General features: G+C 49.2%; 1 protein-coding gene across 9 annotated transcripts in view; it reads right to left on the bottom strand.

Annotated features, from left to right (window-relative positions):
* Slc2a9 (solute carrier family 2 member 9) overlaps positions 1-21,207 on the bottom strand; it is a 133,756-nt gene extending 112,549 nt beyond the window's left edge. For 2 of the 9 annotated variants that reach the window (XM_087584153.1, XM_087584158.1), the window contains exons 1-2: positions 12,557-12,651; positions 3,985-4,044 (exon numbers count right to left, since the gene is read on the bottom strand). In XM_087584153.1, the coding sequence (XP_087440279.1) occupies positions 3,985-4,032 (48 nt within the window). In that variant the 5' untranslated portion in view covers positions 4,033-4,044; positions 12,557-12,651. Of the gene's footprint in view, positions 1-671; positions 859-3,984; positions 4,045-4,647; positions 5,041-12,351; positions 12,652-20,888 lie in introns of those variants that run through there. The other 7 variants (XR_015636784.1, XM_087584156.1, XM_087584151.1 and 4 more) reach the window with 6 other exon arrangements.
* Between the last annotated feature and the right edge of the window lie 862 nt (positions 21,208-22,069).

The following is a 22,069-nucleotide window of genomic DNA, read 5'->3' as shown; positions in this document are numbered from 1 at the left end:
CTCCTTTAAGTACCATCCAGGTCTGAGCTCAGAGAACATTTCCCCTGAACTGCCTGGCACCAGCTATATTGAGCCTCTTTTCTAGACCCTGCCTCCTCCCCCTGGCTCTCAAGTCTGAGCTTCTTAAGGGTGGACTACTCCCATCACATCTGGAAGTTTCCTGGTAGGCAAGGGAGAACGGCAAATGGAAGTCATCTCCTGCCTCAGCCGCTCTTCTGGGGGAAAGGGTGGCTCCCTGCTTCTCTGTGGCCTGTTGGTTCACTGTTCTTGTGTAGCCTGCCCCCACTTCTTCCGACTGGTTACACACACACACACACACACACACACACACACACACACACACACACACACACACGCTTCTTCCCACTGATCCCAGGGAAGAAAAACCTGTGACCGAAAGCATTACTGTTTGTGCCTGCCTTAGGAAAGAAAAGACGGCCAGCCCTGAGCAAGCGTGAGGCAGCTGTCCACCAGAACCTCATCCTCGGTGCTGTAACAGGACGCCAGGGGTGGTAGAGAGCGAAGGGCAACAGGAGGGAGTACAGAATTCAAACTCCAGCCTTCCTGCTCCCAAGTGTCAGGCTCCGTAGCTGCCAGACAGGCTGAGCGCTACCCCGCAGCAGCCACCCAGGCCTGCACTTCCCACAGGACAGAAGCCACTCTGCATTTACCTTTGTCCTCCTCGGCCGCCAGCCCCGGCGCCCCACAGGTGGCCCCACAGGCGGCTCCCCAGGGCCACTGGTGTCATGTATCAGGGAAGCTAGGGCAAGCTCCCTGGCATCCATGTTTTTTTTTTCTTCCTGGCTCCAGGACCCTGGACTTGCCAGGGCATCTCTGCAGTGAGGAGGCAGAGTCCACAGGAAGGAGGGCAGAGCAGGAAGTGTGGCTATGCGATCATGCCTGAACAGGAAGCCAGCAGCGTTGTTCCCCTGCTCCTAAGCAACTGGGGCAGCTGCTCTCCCCGCAGTCACACCCAAGGTTTCTTTGGTTTCATTTTGTTTTGTTTGCCCCCCCACCCCCACCCCCCCCACACACACACGCTCTCTAACAAGGCCAGAACTCTGGTTGGGGCAGCCAGCACGAACCCCAGAGAAACCTCCTAAGAGTTAAGGCCAAAGGTCACTCATTGGCTTTCTCCTTAGAAGCTGGGTAGGTTCCAGTGCTGACTCTTCCTCTTAACTGTGTCCACGGGCAAGTCTTGAGAGTGATCTGAGCTTGCATTCTGCCAGGGCAAAATGAAATATTGATCTCTCTCTAATTGTCCTGCAGAGTCAGTTCTGCTGCTCAAAGAGCAAACGGGCAGAGCGGCGCGCAGCAACGTCGGGTGGTCCCAGCGGTCCCAATAAAAACATAAAGAGGCAATGACCTTGTACACACCAGGATAGCCTGAGAATCAATTCACTCTGTGGCCAGTTTGCTCCAGGGTCAGTCAGAGAAGTGTCTTCAGTGAGCCACAGTCAGAACAGGCTGCATGAACTCTGTGCTCTGAGAGGCTGGGAGGGGACAGAAGTGGGCTTGATGGATGAAGAATGCGTAGGAGGTGAGGGGCAGGGTTCAAGTCCCCACACAAGACTCTGAGAAACTGTGTGTAGTAGAAAGGACACATGGAGATAAAGAATGTGAGAGGGGAAACTACTGGGGACATGATTGTCCCGTGCACCCGAAGGCATCCAGTCCCAGAGGAGACAGTGCTGTCTTGTGTAATGCAAGGAGACAATGCTGTCCGGGGGAACCAGGAACCACCCCAGGCAAGAGAAACCAGCCTTAGTTCTCAGCCAGGGATTCACAGAGCTCAGGTGATTGCTTAACCTGCTAGTCATCAGTCAGGGACACCTCCTGCAGGCACAGATAGCTGATGCTGGGGACAGACAAAAAGTCTATGTGACTGGGGCCTAAGGTTCAGGAGGGGTCAGCAGAAGAGAGTGGGGGACAGCCACACTCCTTCACACTAAGGACTTCACAGTCATGGGCTCCTTCCTCACCCACTAGCCAGCTTCCCTCTGTACTCCCCCCCACCCCCTGCAACAACAGTCCTCATCACCTATTAAAACCTTGTTTGAGATTGCATCAGGTGACCGCCACCCAACTTAAAACTTCCCCGGTTCCCACTGGACAAGCTCTAGGGCATCAGGATGCAGGTGGTCAATACGTACATGCAAGTGCAGCTGAGCGCTCTATCAGAGAGGGTGCCAAAGCCTGTGTCACCCCGATGGCTGTCGTGGGGAACCAACTGGCTTTCTACCCCACCCTTATCTTGCTTATTGTTGAGGACAGGATCCCTGAAGGTCCCTCTTCAAATGGGCTATCCCACTTAGGACCTCAGGGGGCTGCCTCCCCCCACACACAATGATAGTTGATAGTTAGTTACTATGGTTAACAACAGAAAAGAACCCTAGGAGGAAAAGATAGGGCTCAAATTTCTTGAAACCCCCGTCTCTTCTGGAAAAACACATGGATAGTCCTTGACTTGCTGGTTTCTCCACTTCTATTCTTTGCCAGGAACAGTTTGGCCAAGAGAACTAACTGAATGGGGAAATAGGTATCCATGTAGTGGTCATGGGGTTGTGGGGGAGGCGGCTACTTTGACTGTAAGCTAAGCAGGGAGGGGGGTCTTCTCAGCTGCTGAGTATTAGGTTTGAGCCAAGCAGACTTGGTGTTTTCACCATTTTGCAAACACTAGCAGGTCCCACAGTGCAGTGCAGGGACAGATCTGTGCTAGGGTCCCTGGGGCCTCCAGACTTCAGATTATACTAAATCCCAGGTGTGGGGCCACTTGCTGTCTCTCTGGCTCCTGCAACAGGTCTCTCAGTTGATTCTGATGCTATTCACTGATGCTACAAAGAGGCAAACAGCTTGTCTAAAATTGTAAGGCAACCTCCTCCAAGGAAATGACAGGGATAAGGAACATAGAGACCTCAGATATCAAAGGGCTAAGGCACCCCCCTCTCCCAGTGAAGGCACCTGAGGTGGCTTTTCTCTACAGTGATGCCCCCTATCCGTTAGATTCCTCATTTCCCCACAGTGTAACAAGACTCCCAATCCCTCCCCTTCCCAATTGCTTTAAAGCAGCCTCTCATGTCTTCCCCAGTGCCCTGATAGTTCCCTTGTTCCTCCCCTCTTCTTCTGGGCGCATGTCATGTCCTCTCTGGCATTAAATACATCTTATTGCCTGAAGGAATGATCTTTATCCGTCTACTCTATCCTATTGGGGGACCTTCTACTGAGGACGTCCTAGAAGCAGAAGCAGGTAGAGCAGGAATGGATTTCAGTTCGTGCCTATTGAAACTTCGAGTGTGTGTGTGTGTGTGTGTGTGTGTGTGTGTGTGTGTGTGTCTGCCTGTGTGTGTGTCTGTGCCTGAATGTGTCTGTGTGTGTGTGCCTGTGTGTGCGTGCTTACATATAGCATACATATAGGAGCATGGAGTCCAAGGGTTGATGTTAGATGGCTCCCCCTCATTTTCCACCCTATTTTTTGAGACAGGCTCTCTCAGGGAATGTGGAGCTCCCCAATTCCTCTAAGCTGGATGGGTTGTGGGATCCAGGAATCCAGCAGTTCCCACCCCCTGCCTCAGCACTAGAGAGCTCCGATGTGCACCCCCACCACCACCACTTCTGATGTTTACTCGGGTTCTATGCAGCAAATACTTTGCCAACTGAGCATTTGCCCCAGCTCCTTAATTTAAGGACAACTACCACATTGTTGTCATCATCAATGTCCCCTATTTGCCCCTTGGACTGGGGACCCTTACAGCAAGTCCAGGGAGCTACAGCATAGAGAGACTCTGATGACTGTCTCCCTGCAGAATCCACCTCAGACCTATGCATGGTCCACAGCTTCCCACACTGCTGTCCCCTCAGCCCCCTGATCTCTGCGGTTGTCACACCAGCCCCACTCCACTGGAGGAAGGAGCATGAATATCCTGGTTTCCAGAAGGCACAGGAAAGGGGGAAAGAAAAAAGAAGGCTAGCCATCTTCTTCCTCACCCGCTGGCTTTCTTTGTTTTCTGCTTGGTCCTTCTCACTGAGCTTCATGGTCTCCTGCTTCTGTTAAGAGCAAAAGAAAGGACGCATTAGCCACCTGCTGTCAGCGATGGGTAAGTCAGTGAAGCTGGCAATGCCAGAGGTTACTCCAGCTATCCAGGAGACTGAGATGACAAGGTCTAGGCCCGACTGGTCTACACAGTGAGTCAAGGTCGGTCTGGCTTGGCGAGAACTTGTTTCAAAATGAAACATTTCTGAAAAGGGGCTGGGGATGTAACTCAGTGGTAGAACACTTGCCTAGGATGCAGGAAGTCCTGGGTTCAAGCAACAATATTCTACACAGAAAAAGAGAAAGTCACGGGAGGTACGCCAGAGGATGCCCTCAGGCAAGGACACCAGGATGAGATGGTGCAGTATCCTCACTTGACCCCAGATCCCCGGGGAGGTCTGGTCTCCTCCGGCACATCTCCATTTAGGAAATATGAGGCAGGGCAATGACTGGGTTTCCCACACCTGCCTCCTAGCTTACAGAATGCAGCTTGTTCCCTGCAGCAGCCTCACTCAGAAGGTCATGCTCACAAAGGCACACGCTGGAAACACAAGACTGCCTGTCTCCAGAGAGAAAAATGAAGCCAGTGGAAGTTGAGACAAAACATTAAGTCTTACCTGCCAAGTTAGTGTCATCAAAAAACAAACAAACAAACAAACAAACAAAACAGTAACCCTTGGGCTGGAGAGATGGCTCAGTGGTTAAGAGCGCTGACTGCTCTTCCTGAGGTCCTGAGTTCAAATCCCAGCAACCACATGGTGGCTCACAACCATCTGTAATGGGCTCTGATGCCCTCTTCTGGTGTGTCTGAAGACAGCTACAATGTACTTATATATAGTAAATAAATAATTTAAAAAAAAATGGTAACTTAAATCCCCCAGTGACAGAAGTGGCAAGTCTTGCCAGTGTTTTAGAGTTTTTGAAATGTTTTAAAGCTTCAGACCAATTTGTATGCTTTAGCCAAACTTGTCCGGGAATTTGCAGGCATTTGTAAAAATGTGTCCTGGGACAAGAAAAAAACTTGAGCACAGAGGTTTCAACCCAAGCTATTCATTGCAACATTTTCCATGTTAGGAAATGGTATTTGCAATAATGACTGTGTGGTGCATTGTGGGGTCTTGGCCTTGACTGGTTTCATTTTCACTGCCAGTTAAAGAAGCAGGGGGAAATCTCAGACAAGGCAGACAGAATCGGCCATGAAGAAGGGCTTTTATTAGGGGCGAGGAAACACGCACGCGCGCACACACGCACACCCACACACAGAGAGAGAGAGAGAGACAGAGACAGAGACAGAGAGACAGAGAGACAGGCAGAGACAGAGACAGAGACAGAGACAGAGAGAGAGGGAAGGAGGGAGGGAGGGAAGCACTCAAAAAGACCCTCTTCGAATCCAAGGGGGCATTCAGGAAGCCAAAGCCCATTCTCTCCTTGAATGTTACGGCTTTAAGGGTCTTCAAGTGATCTTTCTCCTCTAATTCAGGGTTGGTCAGTTTGAACAAAGAAAAGGAGGCTGATAGGCCCAACTTTTGAGTAAGCAAGTTCTGAGCCTGCCTTGAAACCATCAGAGCAGTACACAGGCGGGGATCCCTGCTGGCCAGAGGAAAAGTCCACCAGGCCTTAAGGCAGCAGTTCTCTACCTATGGGTTGAGAGGGTGGGGTGGGGGGTCAAACAGCTCTTTCACAGGAGTCACCTAAGACCATTGGAAAACACAGGTATTTTATTACAATTGAGAAGAGTAGCAACATTACAATTATGAAGTAGCAATAAAAATAATGTTATGGTTGAGGTTACCACAACAGGAGGAACTATTAAAGGGTCACAGATTTAGGAAGGTTGAAAATCTTAAGAGGTTTATATCTGGTCTGGAGTATGAGGAAGAAACTGGAAGAATGCCATGTTTAAAAAAAGCTGCTTGTGGCCTCTTTTTTCTGTCTATGGGGGATTTGTCTAACTACTAGTCCTACAAGAAAAGTTTATGTACGTCATAGTTCATCCATAATTGGAAGTGTGTGTGTGTGTGTGTGTGTGTGTGTGTGTGTGTGTGTATGTGTGTGTGTGATGTGGTGTATGTTGTATGTGTGTGTTGTATGTTATCAGTGTGTATTACATAGTGTGTGTATTATGTGTTATGCATGTTGTCTGTGCATGTGCATGGGTATGTCTGTGCACACACCTGTACACCGAGGCTAGAGGTCCATGTCAGGTGTTGTCCTCAATCGCCCACCTCATTTGCTGAGACAAGATCTCGCACAGAGTCTGAAGCTCACAGATCTGACTGGTCTGGTTGGCCAACAACTCTGGGGGTCCTCCTGTCTTTGCCTCCCCCCCTGGGCTCAGGATACCCCGATTTTTACCCCGGTGCTGAGGGTCCCAACTCTTCATACTTGCACATCAAGCACACAACTGATTGAGCACCTCCTCAGCCCATAGAAAGTCTAAGAGTCCTTTAAATGTTATCTCGGGGTGAAGCAATGGCTCGGTGGTTAAGATCATATACTCCTCTTGCAATGACTCATGTTCAGTTCCTAGAATTCACATGCGGTAGCTCACAACTGCCTTTACTTACAGCTCTAAGACATCCAGCGCCCTCTTCTGGCCTCTGTAGGAACCTGCACTCACAGACAAGTATTCACGTGCACACACATAGTCATAATTTAAAATAAAATCTTGTTTAAAAGCCTGTTATCTAAGAACATGGGGCAGAAAGACTCGGAGCAAATTTATATTTGACAAGTGAAGAAAAATATATAGGCAAATATGTCTTGTTTGACATTAAATGCGGATGTACTGATAATTAAGACTTTATGTGTTAAGCTTTGCGTGTACATAGACTAGGTCTGTGTTCTCTTATTCAAATCCAAATGTAGGACGTGTTCGTGGAGCACTCACTCGGCAAACACTAAGTGCCAATATCGTAGTTAGGAGGATAACTGCCTTCCCTCTGCAGTGACAGAGCTGGCGTTTGGGGAGAAGAGGAGTAGACTATGACCTTCAGACTGCTCACCAGTGCATGCGAGCTGAGGGGCTGGCCGGGCACAGGGTGCAGGCAGTAGAGACAGGGCTGAGCCAAGGACAATGCATGCAAGACTTCAGGGATGCATGGGGAGTGAAGATGGGGTTGAGAGGATGAGGAGTGGTAGATACATTCTCATGCATCAACAGATGGGTCAGAAACAGCGAAGCTGCAGTCACCCTAAGCCATGGCACTGTGACAATTTTCATCTTTTTTGTTTTGTTTTCCCATTTTTCTTCATTGAAAAAAAAAAACCTGTTAGCCTAATGACACACTTTAATTGCTTTGATTTTGTAATGAAATACATATTTTTAAAAAAAATTCTGAATTTCTGAGTAGCCAAAACTGAGTCACAGCCTGCATGTGCCACTTCCTAAGATAAAAACCATCACCCTGAGAACAGCGGGTCCTCACAGGAGGCTGCAGCCAGGGCTGGATTCAGGTCCAGAAGTCACCGTAGCTCCTTCACCAGGGGTCAGTGGGACACTGGAGGCCCTGTGCAGACGGTGGTCCTGCTATCACAGCCCACTCTTGGGCCTCTTTTCCCTGGAACTTTAGCAAGCTTTTGTGCAGCACCTTAAGCTCCCCTTCGCCTACAGAGAAGGAGGAGATGCTTGGTCTCACTCAGGCCCTCTGTTACCTGTTGCCTCCTCCTGGAAACGTGAGCTGTGTCTGCCTGGTACCTCAGAGCAAAACTGAATCATTCCTGGAGAGGCTAAGACACAGGGACAGCTCACCCCCAACCCCCACCTTTTTGTATGTGTGTGTGTGTGCTCCTCCGTCCCTCTCTCTGTGTCTCTGTGTCTGTGTCTGTCTGTCTGTCTCTGTCGGTCTGGGTCTGTCTCTGTCTCTGTCTCTCTCTCTCTGTGTGTGTGTGTGTGTGTGTGTGTGTGTGTGTGTGTGTGTGTGTCCTCCTTCATTCCTCTCTCTGGGTCTCTGTCTGTGTCTATGTCTGTATCTGTCTGTCTCTCTGTGTGTCTGTGTGTGTCTATCTGTCTGTCAGTCTCTCTCTGTGTGTCTGTGTGTGTCTATCTGTCTGTCAGTCTCTCTCTCTCTCTCTCTCTCTGTGTGTGTGTGTGTGTGAGAGAGAGAGAGAGAGAGAGAGAGAGAGAGAGAGAGAGAGTTTGTCCTCCTCCCTTCCCCCCCCCCCTGTGTAGGTGTGTGTTACATGTACCTGCATCGGTGTGTGCTTGTCTGCCTATCTCTCTGTGTGTACCAATGTGTATGTCAGTCTCCCTGTGTCTGTCTGTCTGTCTATGGGTGTGGATGTCTCCTCATCAACGATGCTCTTCTGTGTGAGATGGCCATGTTATGTGTCGACCCGGCTAGTCTCCGTTTTCACTGGTCGGATATCTGCAGAACAGTCCAGATGTTGCTGAAAAGGTGGTTTTCACCTTAATCAGCATCTGCCATCAACGGACTTAAGTAAAGCAGATGGCCCTCTATGCTGTAAGTGCCTTTCCCCCAGAAACTTCACAACCGTGAGAGGAAAACAAGGGAGCCCTGAAGTAGAAGGGTGTCCACCTCAGGACTACAACACAGGAGTTCTGCCAAGTTTCCAGTCTTGGAACTGGCCTGCTACAATCAACATTGGTGAATTTGTAGCTGGTTGTGTGGACTTCGGGTTTGTCGGTTCCCAAAACTTTATGAAGCAATCCCTTAAAGGAGTGAACCTGACAGAGCAGGGGTGAGAGGTTGGTGGAGAGACTGTCCTGCTGGTTCTGTTTCTCTGAAGAATCCTGGCTGGTCCGCTCCCCAACTTCTTACACCAGATCATAGCCTATTCCTCCCTGACCACTCTGGCACGAAGCCTGACCAGCCAGAAAGGTGTGCAGCACACAGGGCCTGGGGGCAGAGGGCTGGTCTCTGTGTGATGACAAAGCAAGAGCCAGGATTTGAAAGACCTGTGCTCAGTGGGGGAGAACAAGCCGTTGGAATCAGAACTCCTGGTCTCCATCCTGGCTTCAGGACTGTGAATCTATGCTTCTTCACTGTGGTGATCAGTGGATTGAGGATGCTGCGTACAAAACAGGTCCTGGAGATGCCTGGCTAAACTCTGGTGTCTGACCGTTTACTCCAGCTACATAGGATTAGAAAGTATCTGATCTGGGGCTGGGGAGAGGATGTGGGTGGCAGAGTAGAGGGTGAAGGGTGAAGCAATGAGGTGCTGAGCTTGCAGTTTTGCGGTGAGGGGAAGGCAAAGTATCCATCCTATATGGATAGAAATAAATGTGGTTCTGGAGTGAATATGTAGCTTGCTGTGTGAATCTCCTGGGCTCACCAATCCCTAAAACTTGTGATTCAATCCCTTAAAGGAGTGTTCCAGACAAAGCAGGGCTGGGAGGGTGGTGGAGAGACTGTCCTGCTGGTTTTGTTTCTGATTCTCCCTGGGATGGAAATGAAAAATAGCATTTAATTCGAGCAACAAGAAAGGTCACCCAGGGAGAGAGTGCGGAGGAAGGATGCCTGAGGCAGCCTATCGGGAAAGAGCAGGGGAGGATGCAGGGATAGGAAGGAAGGCCACTGAGGGCTGGAGGTCATAGGTCAAGAAGTTAGTGCCACCCTAAGGGATGGCTGTATGAAGAGAAGGGTGTCATTATAGCAAGGGTGTCCTGAGCATGCTGGCAGGGGAGGGACAGGGCTGAAAGAGGAGCCTGTGTTTAGACTGGTCTCGCAGGACATGAGCAGTGAGGGGGTGTAGGGAAGCCGCAGGTGGGAGACTGTGCCACCAAAGGAAGGACCACAGTAAAACCTTGGCAAGGGTTGCAGATTTGGAAGTAGGAGGACGGGCGACTGCTGTGAACGGTTTTTATGTTCTGGGACCATCTATACCCCAAAGCCAACTGCACATGCTGTCCTGGACAGACTACCTCCCAGCCCACTCTGTCTGCATTCCATCATGATGTCAACGTGAAGTATGAAGCAGTCAACCAAAGGGAAGGCAGGAACGGGTACGGGTGTGTGTCACGAAGCAGTCTGGCAGCAGCCTTACCTTCACCATTAGTGAGTTCACAGTGTCCATGGGCTTAAACTTGGCAATACATTAGAGAAAATGTGACCTTCGATGTGGTCAGAGTGTAGCTCTGCACACTCGGGGCTCCCGCCACAGGGCTCAGATTGTGTGGGTGGGCATGGAGGACAAGGTGAGGACAGAGGGAGCAGAGAAGGTGCCGAGTCCACGTGATAAGTCTAGGGGAAAGGACCATGGGCCAGGGAGGGTGGACAGATACTCGGTAAATCCAAAACATTGAGGCTTTTGTGTTGCCAGGGACCAGGTAAGTGTTAGGACAGGTTGAGGGATATATGCACTCTTTTTAGGAAAAATGCTATAAGCAGCTGTACTCTTGGCTGTCTCTTGGGTTTGTCTAATCTTTAGTCTGTGTACCCTAGGATACCCAACACGAAACTGAAAACATACTTAAAATATGATTTTTCTTTTTGTTGGTTTTGTTATTTTTTTGTTTAATCATGTCATCCTCGAGTACTAACTCTATAAATGACAAATCTATGCTGTAGTGTCCTAGTTTGGGCATCTGTGCAAGACAGTTTTGAGTAATGAGTTGGGATTCCTCCTCATTCACAGACAGTTGGCATTGCCTCCTATTCCTCTTCAGCAGGGGACGGGAAGAGAACTGCTAAGTCAGCAAAATCCGCTGCCCACAGAGAATGCACCCATAAGGGCCCCAGACTAGAGAGGCCTCACCCTTCAGAATCCAATATAGAGCCAAGGCCATCTTTCCTCAGACCCAGTATGTCCCAGGCCACATTTGAGAGCTTATGCCTCAGGCAGCAAGGACTCTGGAACTAGGGGTTCTGACCTCAGCTCTCTAACTGACTAAGCTGGGTAGCTAGCAAAAAATTACTTGACTCCTTTTGCCTCCATGTTGAATGGAAAAGATGGCCTCGTGGGGCTGCTCTGAGGATCAGTTGAGCTCCTCACGGGATGTACCTAGTCCACAGCAAAGGTCAAGGAGCTAGAGTAATAGGGTGATCCCCACTGGGAGCACAGCAAAGAGCCTCTGCCGGCAGATATGGTGCTCCCTGCTTATGCAGGCTTTGTAGAAGAGCTGATATCTTAGAGCCGATTAAAGTGACTCATACCATGTATGTAAGTCCACTTGGTATTGAATTAGAGAACTCTATGTGCCCTCAGAACAATTACGGAAGGCTTAAATAGAATAAGAAACCAGTAAAATCCATAAGATAAATCTGAGATCTGTTTGGGGGGTGACACTAAAGTACCAGCTCCCTGCCCTCAGCCTGTGGTGACCCCACTGTCACCCAATGCTAATGCCCACCCAAGAGAAGAGGTCAGTTCCCACAGAAGGATGCCTCTGTATTCAGCGGGCATTGGCTGCCCGGTCCCTTGAATGCCAATAGCCACTGTGACAGCCCTCTTCCTCAGAGGTTCTTAAAATCCAGAAGCTATGGGGTTAATAGCCCACCAGAGGAAGCAAAACACAGTACTCCTGCTCTGCCTTTGTAACTGGCCACTTCCTAGGCTGTTCCACTGTTAAATGTTCAACACCAGCAGCATCCTACTGAAGCTGCCTACCACTGCTACCCCAGGCTGCTAATGAAATCCTGCAGCCAATGCAGGGTTGGCCACTGTTAGAAAGAAAGGAGAGTCAGGCCACAGAGACCATCAGAAAGGGATGTGGGCTTTTCTCCTGTGCCTGGCCAGGCAACCTAAAGGCCACCCTTCCTGGAAGTGCCTATGTCACTGCCTTGCACACCATCCTTTTGGATATATGGCTCTGCTGAGTTGTATAGAGACAAGTGTTGGCTCCAACACTTGCAGCTCAAACAGAAAATCCTACCACAGGGGCCAGTGAGATGGCCGAGTAGACACAGGAGCTTGCCACCAAAAACTAACTTGTGAGTGTTGTCCTCTAACCTCTCCACACGCGCACGTGTGCACGCGCGCGCGCGCGCGCGCGCGCACACACACACACACACACACACACACACACACACACACACACACACACACACACAGTGTAAAACGAAAAAAGATACAGGTTCAAGTCAAGGCTGGGCCTTGAACTCTCTCCCTGGTTATCAGAGGTTGGCTGTGACTTTATTCCTGGTGTTTAATGCTCCCTTTAGTCTAGTTTCTGCCTTTAGCATGATGCTAACGTGAATTCTAAAGCAAGTCTCTGGAAATGAATGTAGAATATAGGAGACTTTGAGAATGAGGAGCAGAGAATGAGACAGAGGGGGTATGAAGATTTGGAGAGGACAATTAAGAGGAGGGAGGAGAGAAACAGAATGGAGGGACATAGGAATGGCTGCAGCCATACTCACCCACAATGGACTGTTTCTATAGAAAGCTTGCCAGACATCACACTGAGTACTTCATCAGCATATTCTGCCTTATTCTTTACCAAACCCCTGCAAAGCTGGTTCTCAAATCCCTCCTTTGTCAAATCCTTGCCCCTGGCTGCTCTGGAAATCCCCATCAGCGGCACAATCCTCCCAAAGCTGCCCAAAGTCAGAGTGGGTAACTCACCTGCGCCCTGAGCCTCCTCGCCTACTCTAGTCTAAAGAACAAATGGACTATGTCTCATAAATAGATCAGCTCCCAATACGATCAAATATAAACCTGGGAGCTTGTGAAATAAAACGGCCTTAATGATTAAGCTGCATCCAGCTGTTATTGTAAACATCTCGGATGCCCAGCGTGATAAGCAGTCAATGATTAACACCCGAGGATAGCAGACTGAACTGATCGAAAGCTCGCCCAGCTGTGTGACGGCATGTGCTGGGGCAGACGTTCCAGGACAGAGAAGTCCAGATGAAGCCATACCCAGACAAACCAGTGACCTTGGCAGCCCCTTCCTGTGTGTCTTATCCAATCCCTGTAGCAGGCAGATGCCACCATGGGGGATTTAAACCCCCTGGCCTGATGCAAAAGTCAACTGGGGGGGATGTTGGGGAGTAGAGAGCTTGCCTAGCAAGTGCAAGGCTCTGAGTTCGGTCCCCAGCTCTGAAAAAAAAAAAGAAAAAAGAAAAAGAAAAAAAAGTCAACTGGGATGCCATGAATGTGTCACAGCATGCTAACAAATGACATGTAGGTGTCAGACCTGGGATCTACATGGGCGGTGATGGGCAAACTCTTGCTGCTCAGAGCCCTGGTCAGAGGTAAACCCAGCTGTGCCACCTGAACAACACTACTACGTCTATGGCTACTGTTGTTTCAAGAATTCTTGTTGCCATGGCTTCCCAGCTGAAAAGTGACCCCACACAGACTAATTCTTCTCTCTTCAGGACCTGGAGATACCAGGACTGGCGGGGAGATATGGGAGAGGAGGATATCTGGAGAGATGCTGTGAATCCTGGGTGATTCTCCATTTTGAATTTTGTCCTAGTATCTTTGGTAATTTTCAAATGTTCATGTTCTCACCACTGTGCTAGTCTGCTTTCTGTCACTCTGATAAACACCATGGCCACAAGCAACTTGGGAGAGAAAGCATTGATTTGACGTCCAGGTCACGATCCAGTCGTGGAGGGAAGTCAGGACAGGAGGTTAAGCAAGAACTTAAAGCAGAAACCTGGGAGGAAGACTGCTTGCTGCCTTGCTTCCTGACTCACTTTCAGATACATTTCTCATGTATACACTTAACCATCTGCATCTAGTGAGTACCCACTGTGTGCTGGGCACGTATGATGCCTCATTGAGTGCGTACCTTGTGGTTCCGTCTGCAACCTACAGTTGTGGTAGAGAGCTAGACCACACGGCCAAGGTTCCGGGCTTGCGGGTTAAAGTTAGGGTGCAAAGTAAGATCATCTACTATTCCTGTCTCCTCCACTGATGCTCGTTCGTGATGCATTGTGGGAAGCCCATTGGCAGGCAGGCAGGCAGGCAGAAGCAAATAGGTGATTGACCAGGGCTGAGACATCAGTGACTGTGATGGCTAGTTTTATGTCAAGTTGACACAAACTGTAGTCATCAGAGAAGAAGAAACCTTGACTGAGAAAATGTCTCCATAAGAGGGATCTTATGCTGTAGAGCATTTTTTTTTGATTAGTGTGGTGTGGGAGGGCAGCCCATTGTGGGTGGTGCCATCCCTGAGCTGGTGGTCCTGGGTTCTATGTCTGAGCAAACCATGAGGAGAAACCACTGAGCAACACTCTCCTATGGCCCCTGTGTCAGCTCCTGCCTCCAGGTTACTGCTCTGTTTGAGCTCCTGCCCAGACTTCTTTCAGTGATGGGCTAGGATGTGGAACTGTAAGCCAAGTAAACCCCTCATCCCTAATTTGCCTTTGGCCATATATTTCACCACAGTGACAGTAACCCCAATTAGAACAGTGACCCTCCCAGAGACAGATATCTTGAATCCAACAATCCCTCAGCAGGTTTGAGGCAATCAACCACTTTTCTTATTCCTAGGACTTTCTAGAATCTTCCTCTTCCCAAATTCTATGCACCCACATTTCCTTCTACCTCGTTCTCTATCAGATTTCTAGTGGAGGACTCTTCCCCACTCTCCCCTGCACATACTCTCCAAGGGTGATGTCAGTCATTGTTCTGTTGCTGTGAAGAGACCGTGACCACAGCAACTCTTATGAAGAAAAACATTTCACTGGGTCTGGCTAACAGTTTCACAGGTTTAGTCCATTGTCACCATGGTGGGAAGCATGGTGGCACACAGTCAGACATGGTACTGGAGAAGTAGTTGAGATTCTCCATCTGAATCTACAGGCAGCAGGATCAGAGACACACTGGACCTAGCGTGGGCTTTTGAAAACCTCAAGTCCCACCTCCAGTGACACACTTCCTCCAACAAGGTCATATCTCCTAATCCTTTCAAATAGTGCTGTCCACTAGTTAACAAGTATTCAAATCTATGAGCCTATGGGGGATATTCTCATTCAAAGCACCACAGGTGACTCCACCCAGATCCGTGGTCTTAAGCCCACACACACACTGAGCAGTCACACACCTGTCCCCCAAGATCCAGCCTGGGGCAGTCCTGCTCAGCCAGAGTACTCATACGGCTAAGCAACGTCTTAAACACTGAAGACTGCAGTGAACTTCAGTGGTCCAATCGACTCTGCCACAAGCCTTGGTCTCCTTGAGTTTCCCTGGCCTCGGAACAACACTTAAGACCCCAGGTACGTCGTACACCCTTCCTCTGTCTGTCCAAGGCAACAGAGCTCATCATTACACAGTCAATGGTCACAACGTTCTGAGACTTCTTTATCTACCTAGCACCATCAGATTGATGCCTATAGCAGGTCAGACTCCTGCAAACCACCGAACCCAGAGCCTTCATTGGTTTTCTAGGAATCCAAGTATCTTCAGCCTAACTCAGATAGTCCTCCCCACTCACGAGCATGGCTGCAGCCATCAGAGGAAAGCGTTGGCGCCCCAAACTGAGTCTGTTATCAGTCTGGAGATTCTAGAGCTGTGAATAACCCACTGGGAGTCTCTAGAAAGCCACCATGATCACATCTGCACCTCAGCCCTTCACTGTCCTCCTGAGACCTCCTACCCAGCTATCTTTCCTACTGCTTGATTGCCACATTTTCTACATCTGGCCAGAGCCAGGGTCTGCAGTGTCCAGTGAATTATGAGCACTATCTCTTGCCAGTGCGCCATGTTCTCTGCCTCTGGCCTTCCTTCTGTTCCCAATCACCCACACTTGCATCGAACATCAAATGCCTCCAACTCGGTGCTGTTCAGATGCTACCTACCCCACCCTACCCTGAAGTCCTGATCTTCCTGCCTCTCCTCTCTTCCTCCTTCTCCATTTTGCCCTCAATACTTTAATTTTCTTCTTTGCATCCATGTTTGAGACTTCCTTTATCTGGCTGTGGGTTCTAGCCACTGTGTTCTGCAGATTTCAACTCCTTAAGCAGAGACCCTCTCTCCGGTACCCCCTGTTGACTCTCCAATGCCCAGAATGGTGATTAGCTGTTCCTGACCAGAGTGCTGTTCAGCATGGTGGCAGCTACCAAAGAGTGCTGCTCAACAATGGTCCTAAGACTGACATAGGGAGGCAGAACCCCGTGCCGAGCTGTACGCTGTGTGAGGATGGTCAGACTTGGCTGTAACAGAGGTACAGTCCTATTGAGCTTGATGGCACAGGAGTCCAGGACACTGTTAGGCCAGGGACCTCCTGCCCAGCTGTCTTTCCTGCTGCTTGATGTCCACACTTTCTGCATCTGGCCAGAACGTGGGTCTGCAACCCCCAACGAATCATGAGCATCCTGCTACCCATCCCGCCAGGACTCAGAGGAGCCTCTGCATCTCTTTGCAGAGAGGGGCCTGGCTGCCTACAACAACTACATTTGTTTATTGGCCACCCACATGTCATTCGGCAGTCTGTATTAAACCTACTGTGTGTCAGGTTCTACCTTATTAGACATAAGAAAGCCCTGCCCCAACCCCACCAGGATATATAATAGATTATAATCAGATGCCAACAACCACATGCTTACAGTATCATTTAGATTAAACGTTCGATGCTTGAGCACCATTGTGGTTTTGTCTCTTTAGTTTGGTTTAGAATTTTTTTTTTTTTTTTGAGACAGACTCTCACTGTCTGTCTCCAGCTGGCCTGGCACTCGATGTGTAAATTAGCTTGGCTTTGGATTTATAAAGATCCAACTATCCCTACCCCTGACAGCTAGGATTAAAGGCACGTGGGGCGCGTGGGCCATGTTGCCAGAGAAACTGGCCTGGGACAGGTGAGTCTGAGAATGTTCAAACCCTGCAGATCTCAAAAACTGAGACTCATCCTGAGGCCGACAGGAATGGGGCTTACTCCTTTCCTGTTTCTGTACCTGCTTCAGAGCACGCAACCTGGTGGCCCCAACCAGGTGGTCACAGGTGGTCACAATTCATGTAGCCCAGCACCTGGAATTCTCCATGCAAACGAAGCGTCTCAGTAGCCTTAGCCTTCAGCCAATGACTTTTGTCCACCCTGAATGTGCTCACCGCTCTCCCAAAACTATATATAACCCTTGGTTTACCCCCAAATAAAGCATATGGATTCAAACCCATCCCGAATAAAGAAATATACCGCAGGCTAAGATCATCTCAGAAAGCCTGAAAGAGCGGTAACACTAAGATTCCTGGAAAAGGTCTCTCTCTCCCCTGACCCCACCCCACCCACTTCCACCCAACCCAATCCATACAATATAATAATAATAATAATAATAATAATAATAATAATAATAATAATAATAATAAAATACCTCAAAAATAGATCCTGGGAAGGCTCCTATGGCCGGTCCTTTCTGTGCTTAAGGGCACAGTTCTTCCTTGTTGGCAACCCAACTGCACCCACACCCTGCTTTAACTCCCAAGTTCCCTAGCTCTGCTCATTTTCTCATCTGCTCACTCAGCAAATATTACACCATACTTGCTCATAGGTGAGAGCATCAAAGCTCACAGAAAGGTGAAGGTGGTAGCCCAAAGTCACACACCTAGAGAGGACCTTATGGCCAGGGTGCTACTGTCTGTCATCCTAACTGATTCCCTGCAGGGTCAAGTACAAGTTTCAGAGGTCAGAGCCCTTGGTGCTGATAGACTAAGCTGTGTCCCTGTCACCAGGCTCTACGCCCCGTGCCTGTCACAGAGGTTCCTGGTCTTTGCACCCTCGGAATGATGACTGGACAGAAATCACACCCATATTTTGCTTCTCTCCCCAGTGGCCCTGGCCCTGAGCCAAGCCTTTGGACAACCTCAGTTCAGGGACGCTCCCACTTTCCCAGGACTCATGAGGTACTTAGTGTTCAACCTAGGCCAGCCCATAGGTATCTCAGCTTCCCTCTCTGGCCTGAGCAGTTACAGACCTCTCTGAAGGCCAGCCCCAGCATCAGTAACATGGGCAGAAGCCCCACTTCCTGAGCTGGCTTCCACACAGTTCCATGGTTACTACCCAGAGTTCATCACAGTTGGCTCTCCATAACCAAAGGGTCTGCCATTGGATTCAACCAACCAAATACCAAAAATAGTTGGGGGGAAAATGTATCTGCAGGAGTCTTGAGTGAGACAGCACTCCCGTGGCATTTACTCCCAGTGCATCAGCCCTTAGAGGTCATCCAAAGGTGCTGGGCAAGGAGCAGCGGTGAGAACCAATGCCAAGGCATTGATCTATGGGGTGTGAGCATCCAGTTTGGTGCCTGGAAGGCATCTTGGAAACCATTCATTAACAGTTTTGGCGCTGAATATTGTTATTAAATCACACTCACAGCTAGCAAAGTTAGAAAGAGAGGGAGGGAGCACAAGTATTTGAGGCAGCCTGTTCTGGGGTGGTACAGGGCTAGCAGTGCACACTCGTCTCTGGCATATGTCCTGTCCTCAGGCCTGGCTGCAGACATCAAAAAATCCGTGTTTCCCACACCTCAGCTCTTCTCCTGTTGCTATCTCAGCATGTGGGGGTCCTACAAAAGCTCCCTTCATCCGTGTGCCTCCCCCGGCCAGCTCAACCCCACAATCTGAATTTTCCCACGAAGTCTCTGGGAGGTCCTGACTGGTTCATTCCAGTCCTGTGCCAGAATCTCAGGCAGCAGGAACTGAGTGAACAAATAGCTTCAATGTTCTAGCACAGATAGGATCGGGATCTCACTGTGACGATTCAGAATTAATCATCGGGCTACCCCAGCCAAAGACTTGGAACGCAAACTTCCCTCAGCTGCATAATGGCATCAGCCTGCTCTCCCGGAGGGAGGACTCTGGTCTCTGTCACCAGCATGCACAAGTACTGTCTATTTGATTTTAGTGACTCAGGTTCTCGGGGTACACGTGCACAGACAAGATTCAGATATGGTAAATTACTTGCCCATGGTCACACACACCCTCGTATTAATCATTATTAAGTGTGAACCGGGCCGTGGTAAGTGCACATTTTTAATCCCAGCACTCGGGAGGCAGAGGCGGGTAGATCTATGTGGATTTGAGGCCAACCTGGTCTACAGAGCAATTTCCAGGATAGCCAGGATTGTTATATGGGGAAACCTGAAGTGGGAGGTTTCTGGGTACAGACTCACATGCTGTTTTGCTGAGGTGACACCCGTGGGAGGACACATAATATTTGGAGAGTATAAACAGGACTCAGTGGGCAGTGCCACGGCCCTTGCATAGCTAGCTGTGCAGCACTCCATTGGTCTCGCTGGTCTTGAGTCTTCCCTGGTCTTTGCTTTGCTGAGAGAGACACAGTAGAAAACTTCCCCTGGCAGTGTCTGCTGATTCGTGTTTGGTATCCTGACACTACCCAACTGGACTGACTGCTAGTATCCTGACAAGAGAGATTAAAATCGCCCCCAACGAACTACTTCTAAAAAAGATCTGCATCCTCTTGTCCTATTCACCATCTTTTCTCCCCTACCTTTGGATGGAGGGCTAGAAGGTGGGTCGAAGTAGGTTTTTAAAAATCTAAGCTTGGGGCTGGGGATTTAGCTCAGTGGTAGAGCGCTTACCTAGGAAGTGCAAGGCCCTGGGTTCGGTCCCCAGCTCCGAAAAAAAGAACAAAAAAAAAAAAAAAAAAAATCTAAGCTTACAGTAACCTTGTCTCAAAAAAAACAAAAACCAAACCAAACCAAACGGAACCAAATCAAACCAGAATGACAAAGTCTGAATGTGCCAAGCCTCGTAGACATTCACTCACAGCCCCTTTTCATCCAAGAAATTTTCATGTGGTCAAGGGCATATTTAAAGGTATAAAAAGTAGGCATAAGCAAATCAAACTGATAAAATCCGAAAGGTATCTACTGTACTCTTAGGTGGGCGTTCAACTTTACTATTTTTTGCACACGGAAGCAAAGCCATGCATTGATGAAATGGATGTAACTTGTTTATTTTACACAAAAAAGTTAAGTCTTGGCTGAAAGTTTGGTTCTGCAGGACACGCCTTTGAGGTTTTTCTAGAGTGAGCGGTGTTTCGGTTTTGTCATTGTCAGTGCCAAGCACGTTGCTTCACGTAGGTGGCAGTACAAGATGGCAGAAGTCTTTGTGTGTAGGGCCATTTAGAAATTGCTAGAAATTCTCTCCTCAGCTTGGAGAGGTGGCACAGTGGTTAAGAGCACACGCTGCTCTCGCAGAGGACCTGAGTTCAGCTCCCAGCACTCACATAAGGCAGCTCACAACTGCCTGTACTTCCAGCTCCGGGGGGGTGGGGGTGGGGTTCCTCTGGCTTACATGAGTATCTGCATTGACATGCATACACACACACATACACATAACACAAAATAAAACCTAAAAAAAACACCCTAGCACAGTACAATCTACGCATTCGCTAATTTATCTGGTATTTAAATGTTTCCACAATTGAACCATTGTATTTTTACAAGAGTAGAAAACCTGCTCTGTACAGTTAAAAACACTAAGTCAGAACACGAGGTAGTTTCAAATCTGAGCCTGTGGGGTTTAGAGCAAGGCATGCAAGCTGTGTGTTCAGATTCAATGCAGCACCGGTCATGCCACACAACATGGGTGTCAGAAACAACTCCGATTCATCACATGTTTGATTTTGAATTAATTTTAGTCACTGTGTGTTCCAATCCCTTTACTGTCGCCAATACTTTTGTGACTTCCCCCATATTCAGTCACGTGACCCTATACAGGGCTGGGACCCACCAGCAAGCTCCGGTTGGCGTTCTGACCATCTCAAGAGTCTTGTGTTAAAAGAATCGGGAGAGGCAGAGTGTGAGCTCTGGAACCAGAAGCCACCTGCATGACACAGGTCAAGAACCTTCTGGTAGATTTTAACCAACAGGTTTCAAGCAGCACATGACCCGTCCGGAGGCTGCTGGCCAGGTCACAGATGTCAGCTCATCCTACTTTCAAGTTGTGAGTAGAACTGGGTCTGAGTCCCATTGCCAACAACACTCACCCGGCGGCAGCACCTCCCTTTCATGGTAGCAGGATCACATTCCCAGACAGGCATTCTTCTTCTTCATGCTTGAGAGTCGTAGCACTGCCAGCACCCTCTCTCTCCAGCGCCATCAGCCCCAGAGTCCACAGCTCTCCGTTGTGAATGCTGGCGGGCCACTCTACTGTGCCAGGTATCACTCAGTGAGCTCACTGTTCTCCAACCCTGGCTTCTGGTGAAAAAACGCCCTGTGCTTTCATTAGAACTGAAAACCTGACTCATTGTTCCCAACTCGGAAACACAGGCTTTCTGCTTGATTGCAACAAGGGCCAATAAGAAGAAAGACAGACATGGGTAAGAGCTGCTTATGCAAGCAGACCGGGGCTCACAGACAGCCTGTGGCATGCCAAAGCCTGAGGACCAGATCTCTTGCAGCGATCTGAAGAGCTGATGTAAATACCCTAGTGATGGGCTATGATCCTTTTTATTCCTGTTTTCATGTGTATGGGTGTGTACGCATGCCTGTGTATGCGTATTTGCATGTGCGGATGCATGTATGGAGTGCGCTTGTGCACATGAATGCATATGCGTGTGGAGGCCGCAAAAGGGTGTCTGATCACTCCAGCTGCAGCTACAGTGAAGTAAACCAATAGACTTGGGTGCTGGGAACTGAACTCCAGGAGTTTGGAAGAGCAGCAAGCACTCTCATCCCTAGAGCCATCTCTCCAGCCCCTATAACCAAGTTCTTTATCTCTTTCCCACACCGACCCTGCTTGAACATGGGATCTGACCTGGATCCCTATACATGTATTGCCTTGTGTAGACTGCAACTGCACGGCCTGGATCTATCTCTTTCTTTCTCTGCACCCCACCCCACTCCCCACCTCCACCCCCTACCCCCACTCTCCCATCCCCCCATCCCTGCACCCCCACACACACCCCACCCCTGCAAAGCACTTGTCAAACTTCCTTTACACTGCTGGTCTCACTTCCTCGTCTGCCCCTGGCTCCCAGCAGGATGCCGAATGCTGCTGGGATCTCTCCATGACATTGCTATATGACCATTATGACTCCATGCACCCTCCTCTACCCCTGTCCCAGCTTTGATGAGAATTACTGGTAACTCCTACAGTGGCTCCCTTCTCTGCAGAGACACCAAGCCCCAGATCAACCAGTGACTACCTGATACAGGGATACTTGTG

This window comes from Rattus norvegicus, chromosome 14, assembly GCF_021556685.1.
Source record: "Rattus norvegicus strain SHRSP/BbbUtx chromosome 14, alternate assembly SHRSP_T2T, whole genome shotgun sequence".
NCBI lineage: Eukaryota > Metazoa > Chordata > Mammalia > Rodentia > Muridae > Rattus > Rattus norvegicus.
The sequence above is the reverse complement of the archived record's forward strand: the minus strand, read 5'-3'. Positions and strand labels throughout refer to the sequence as shown.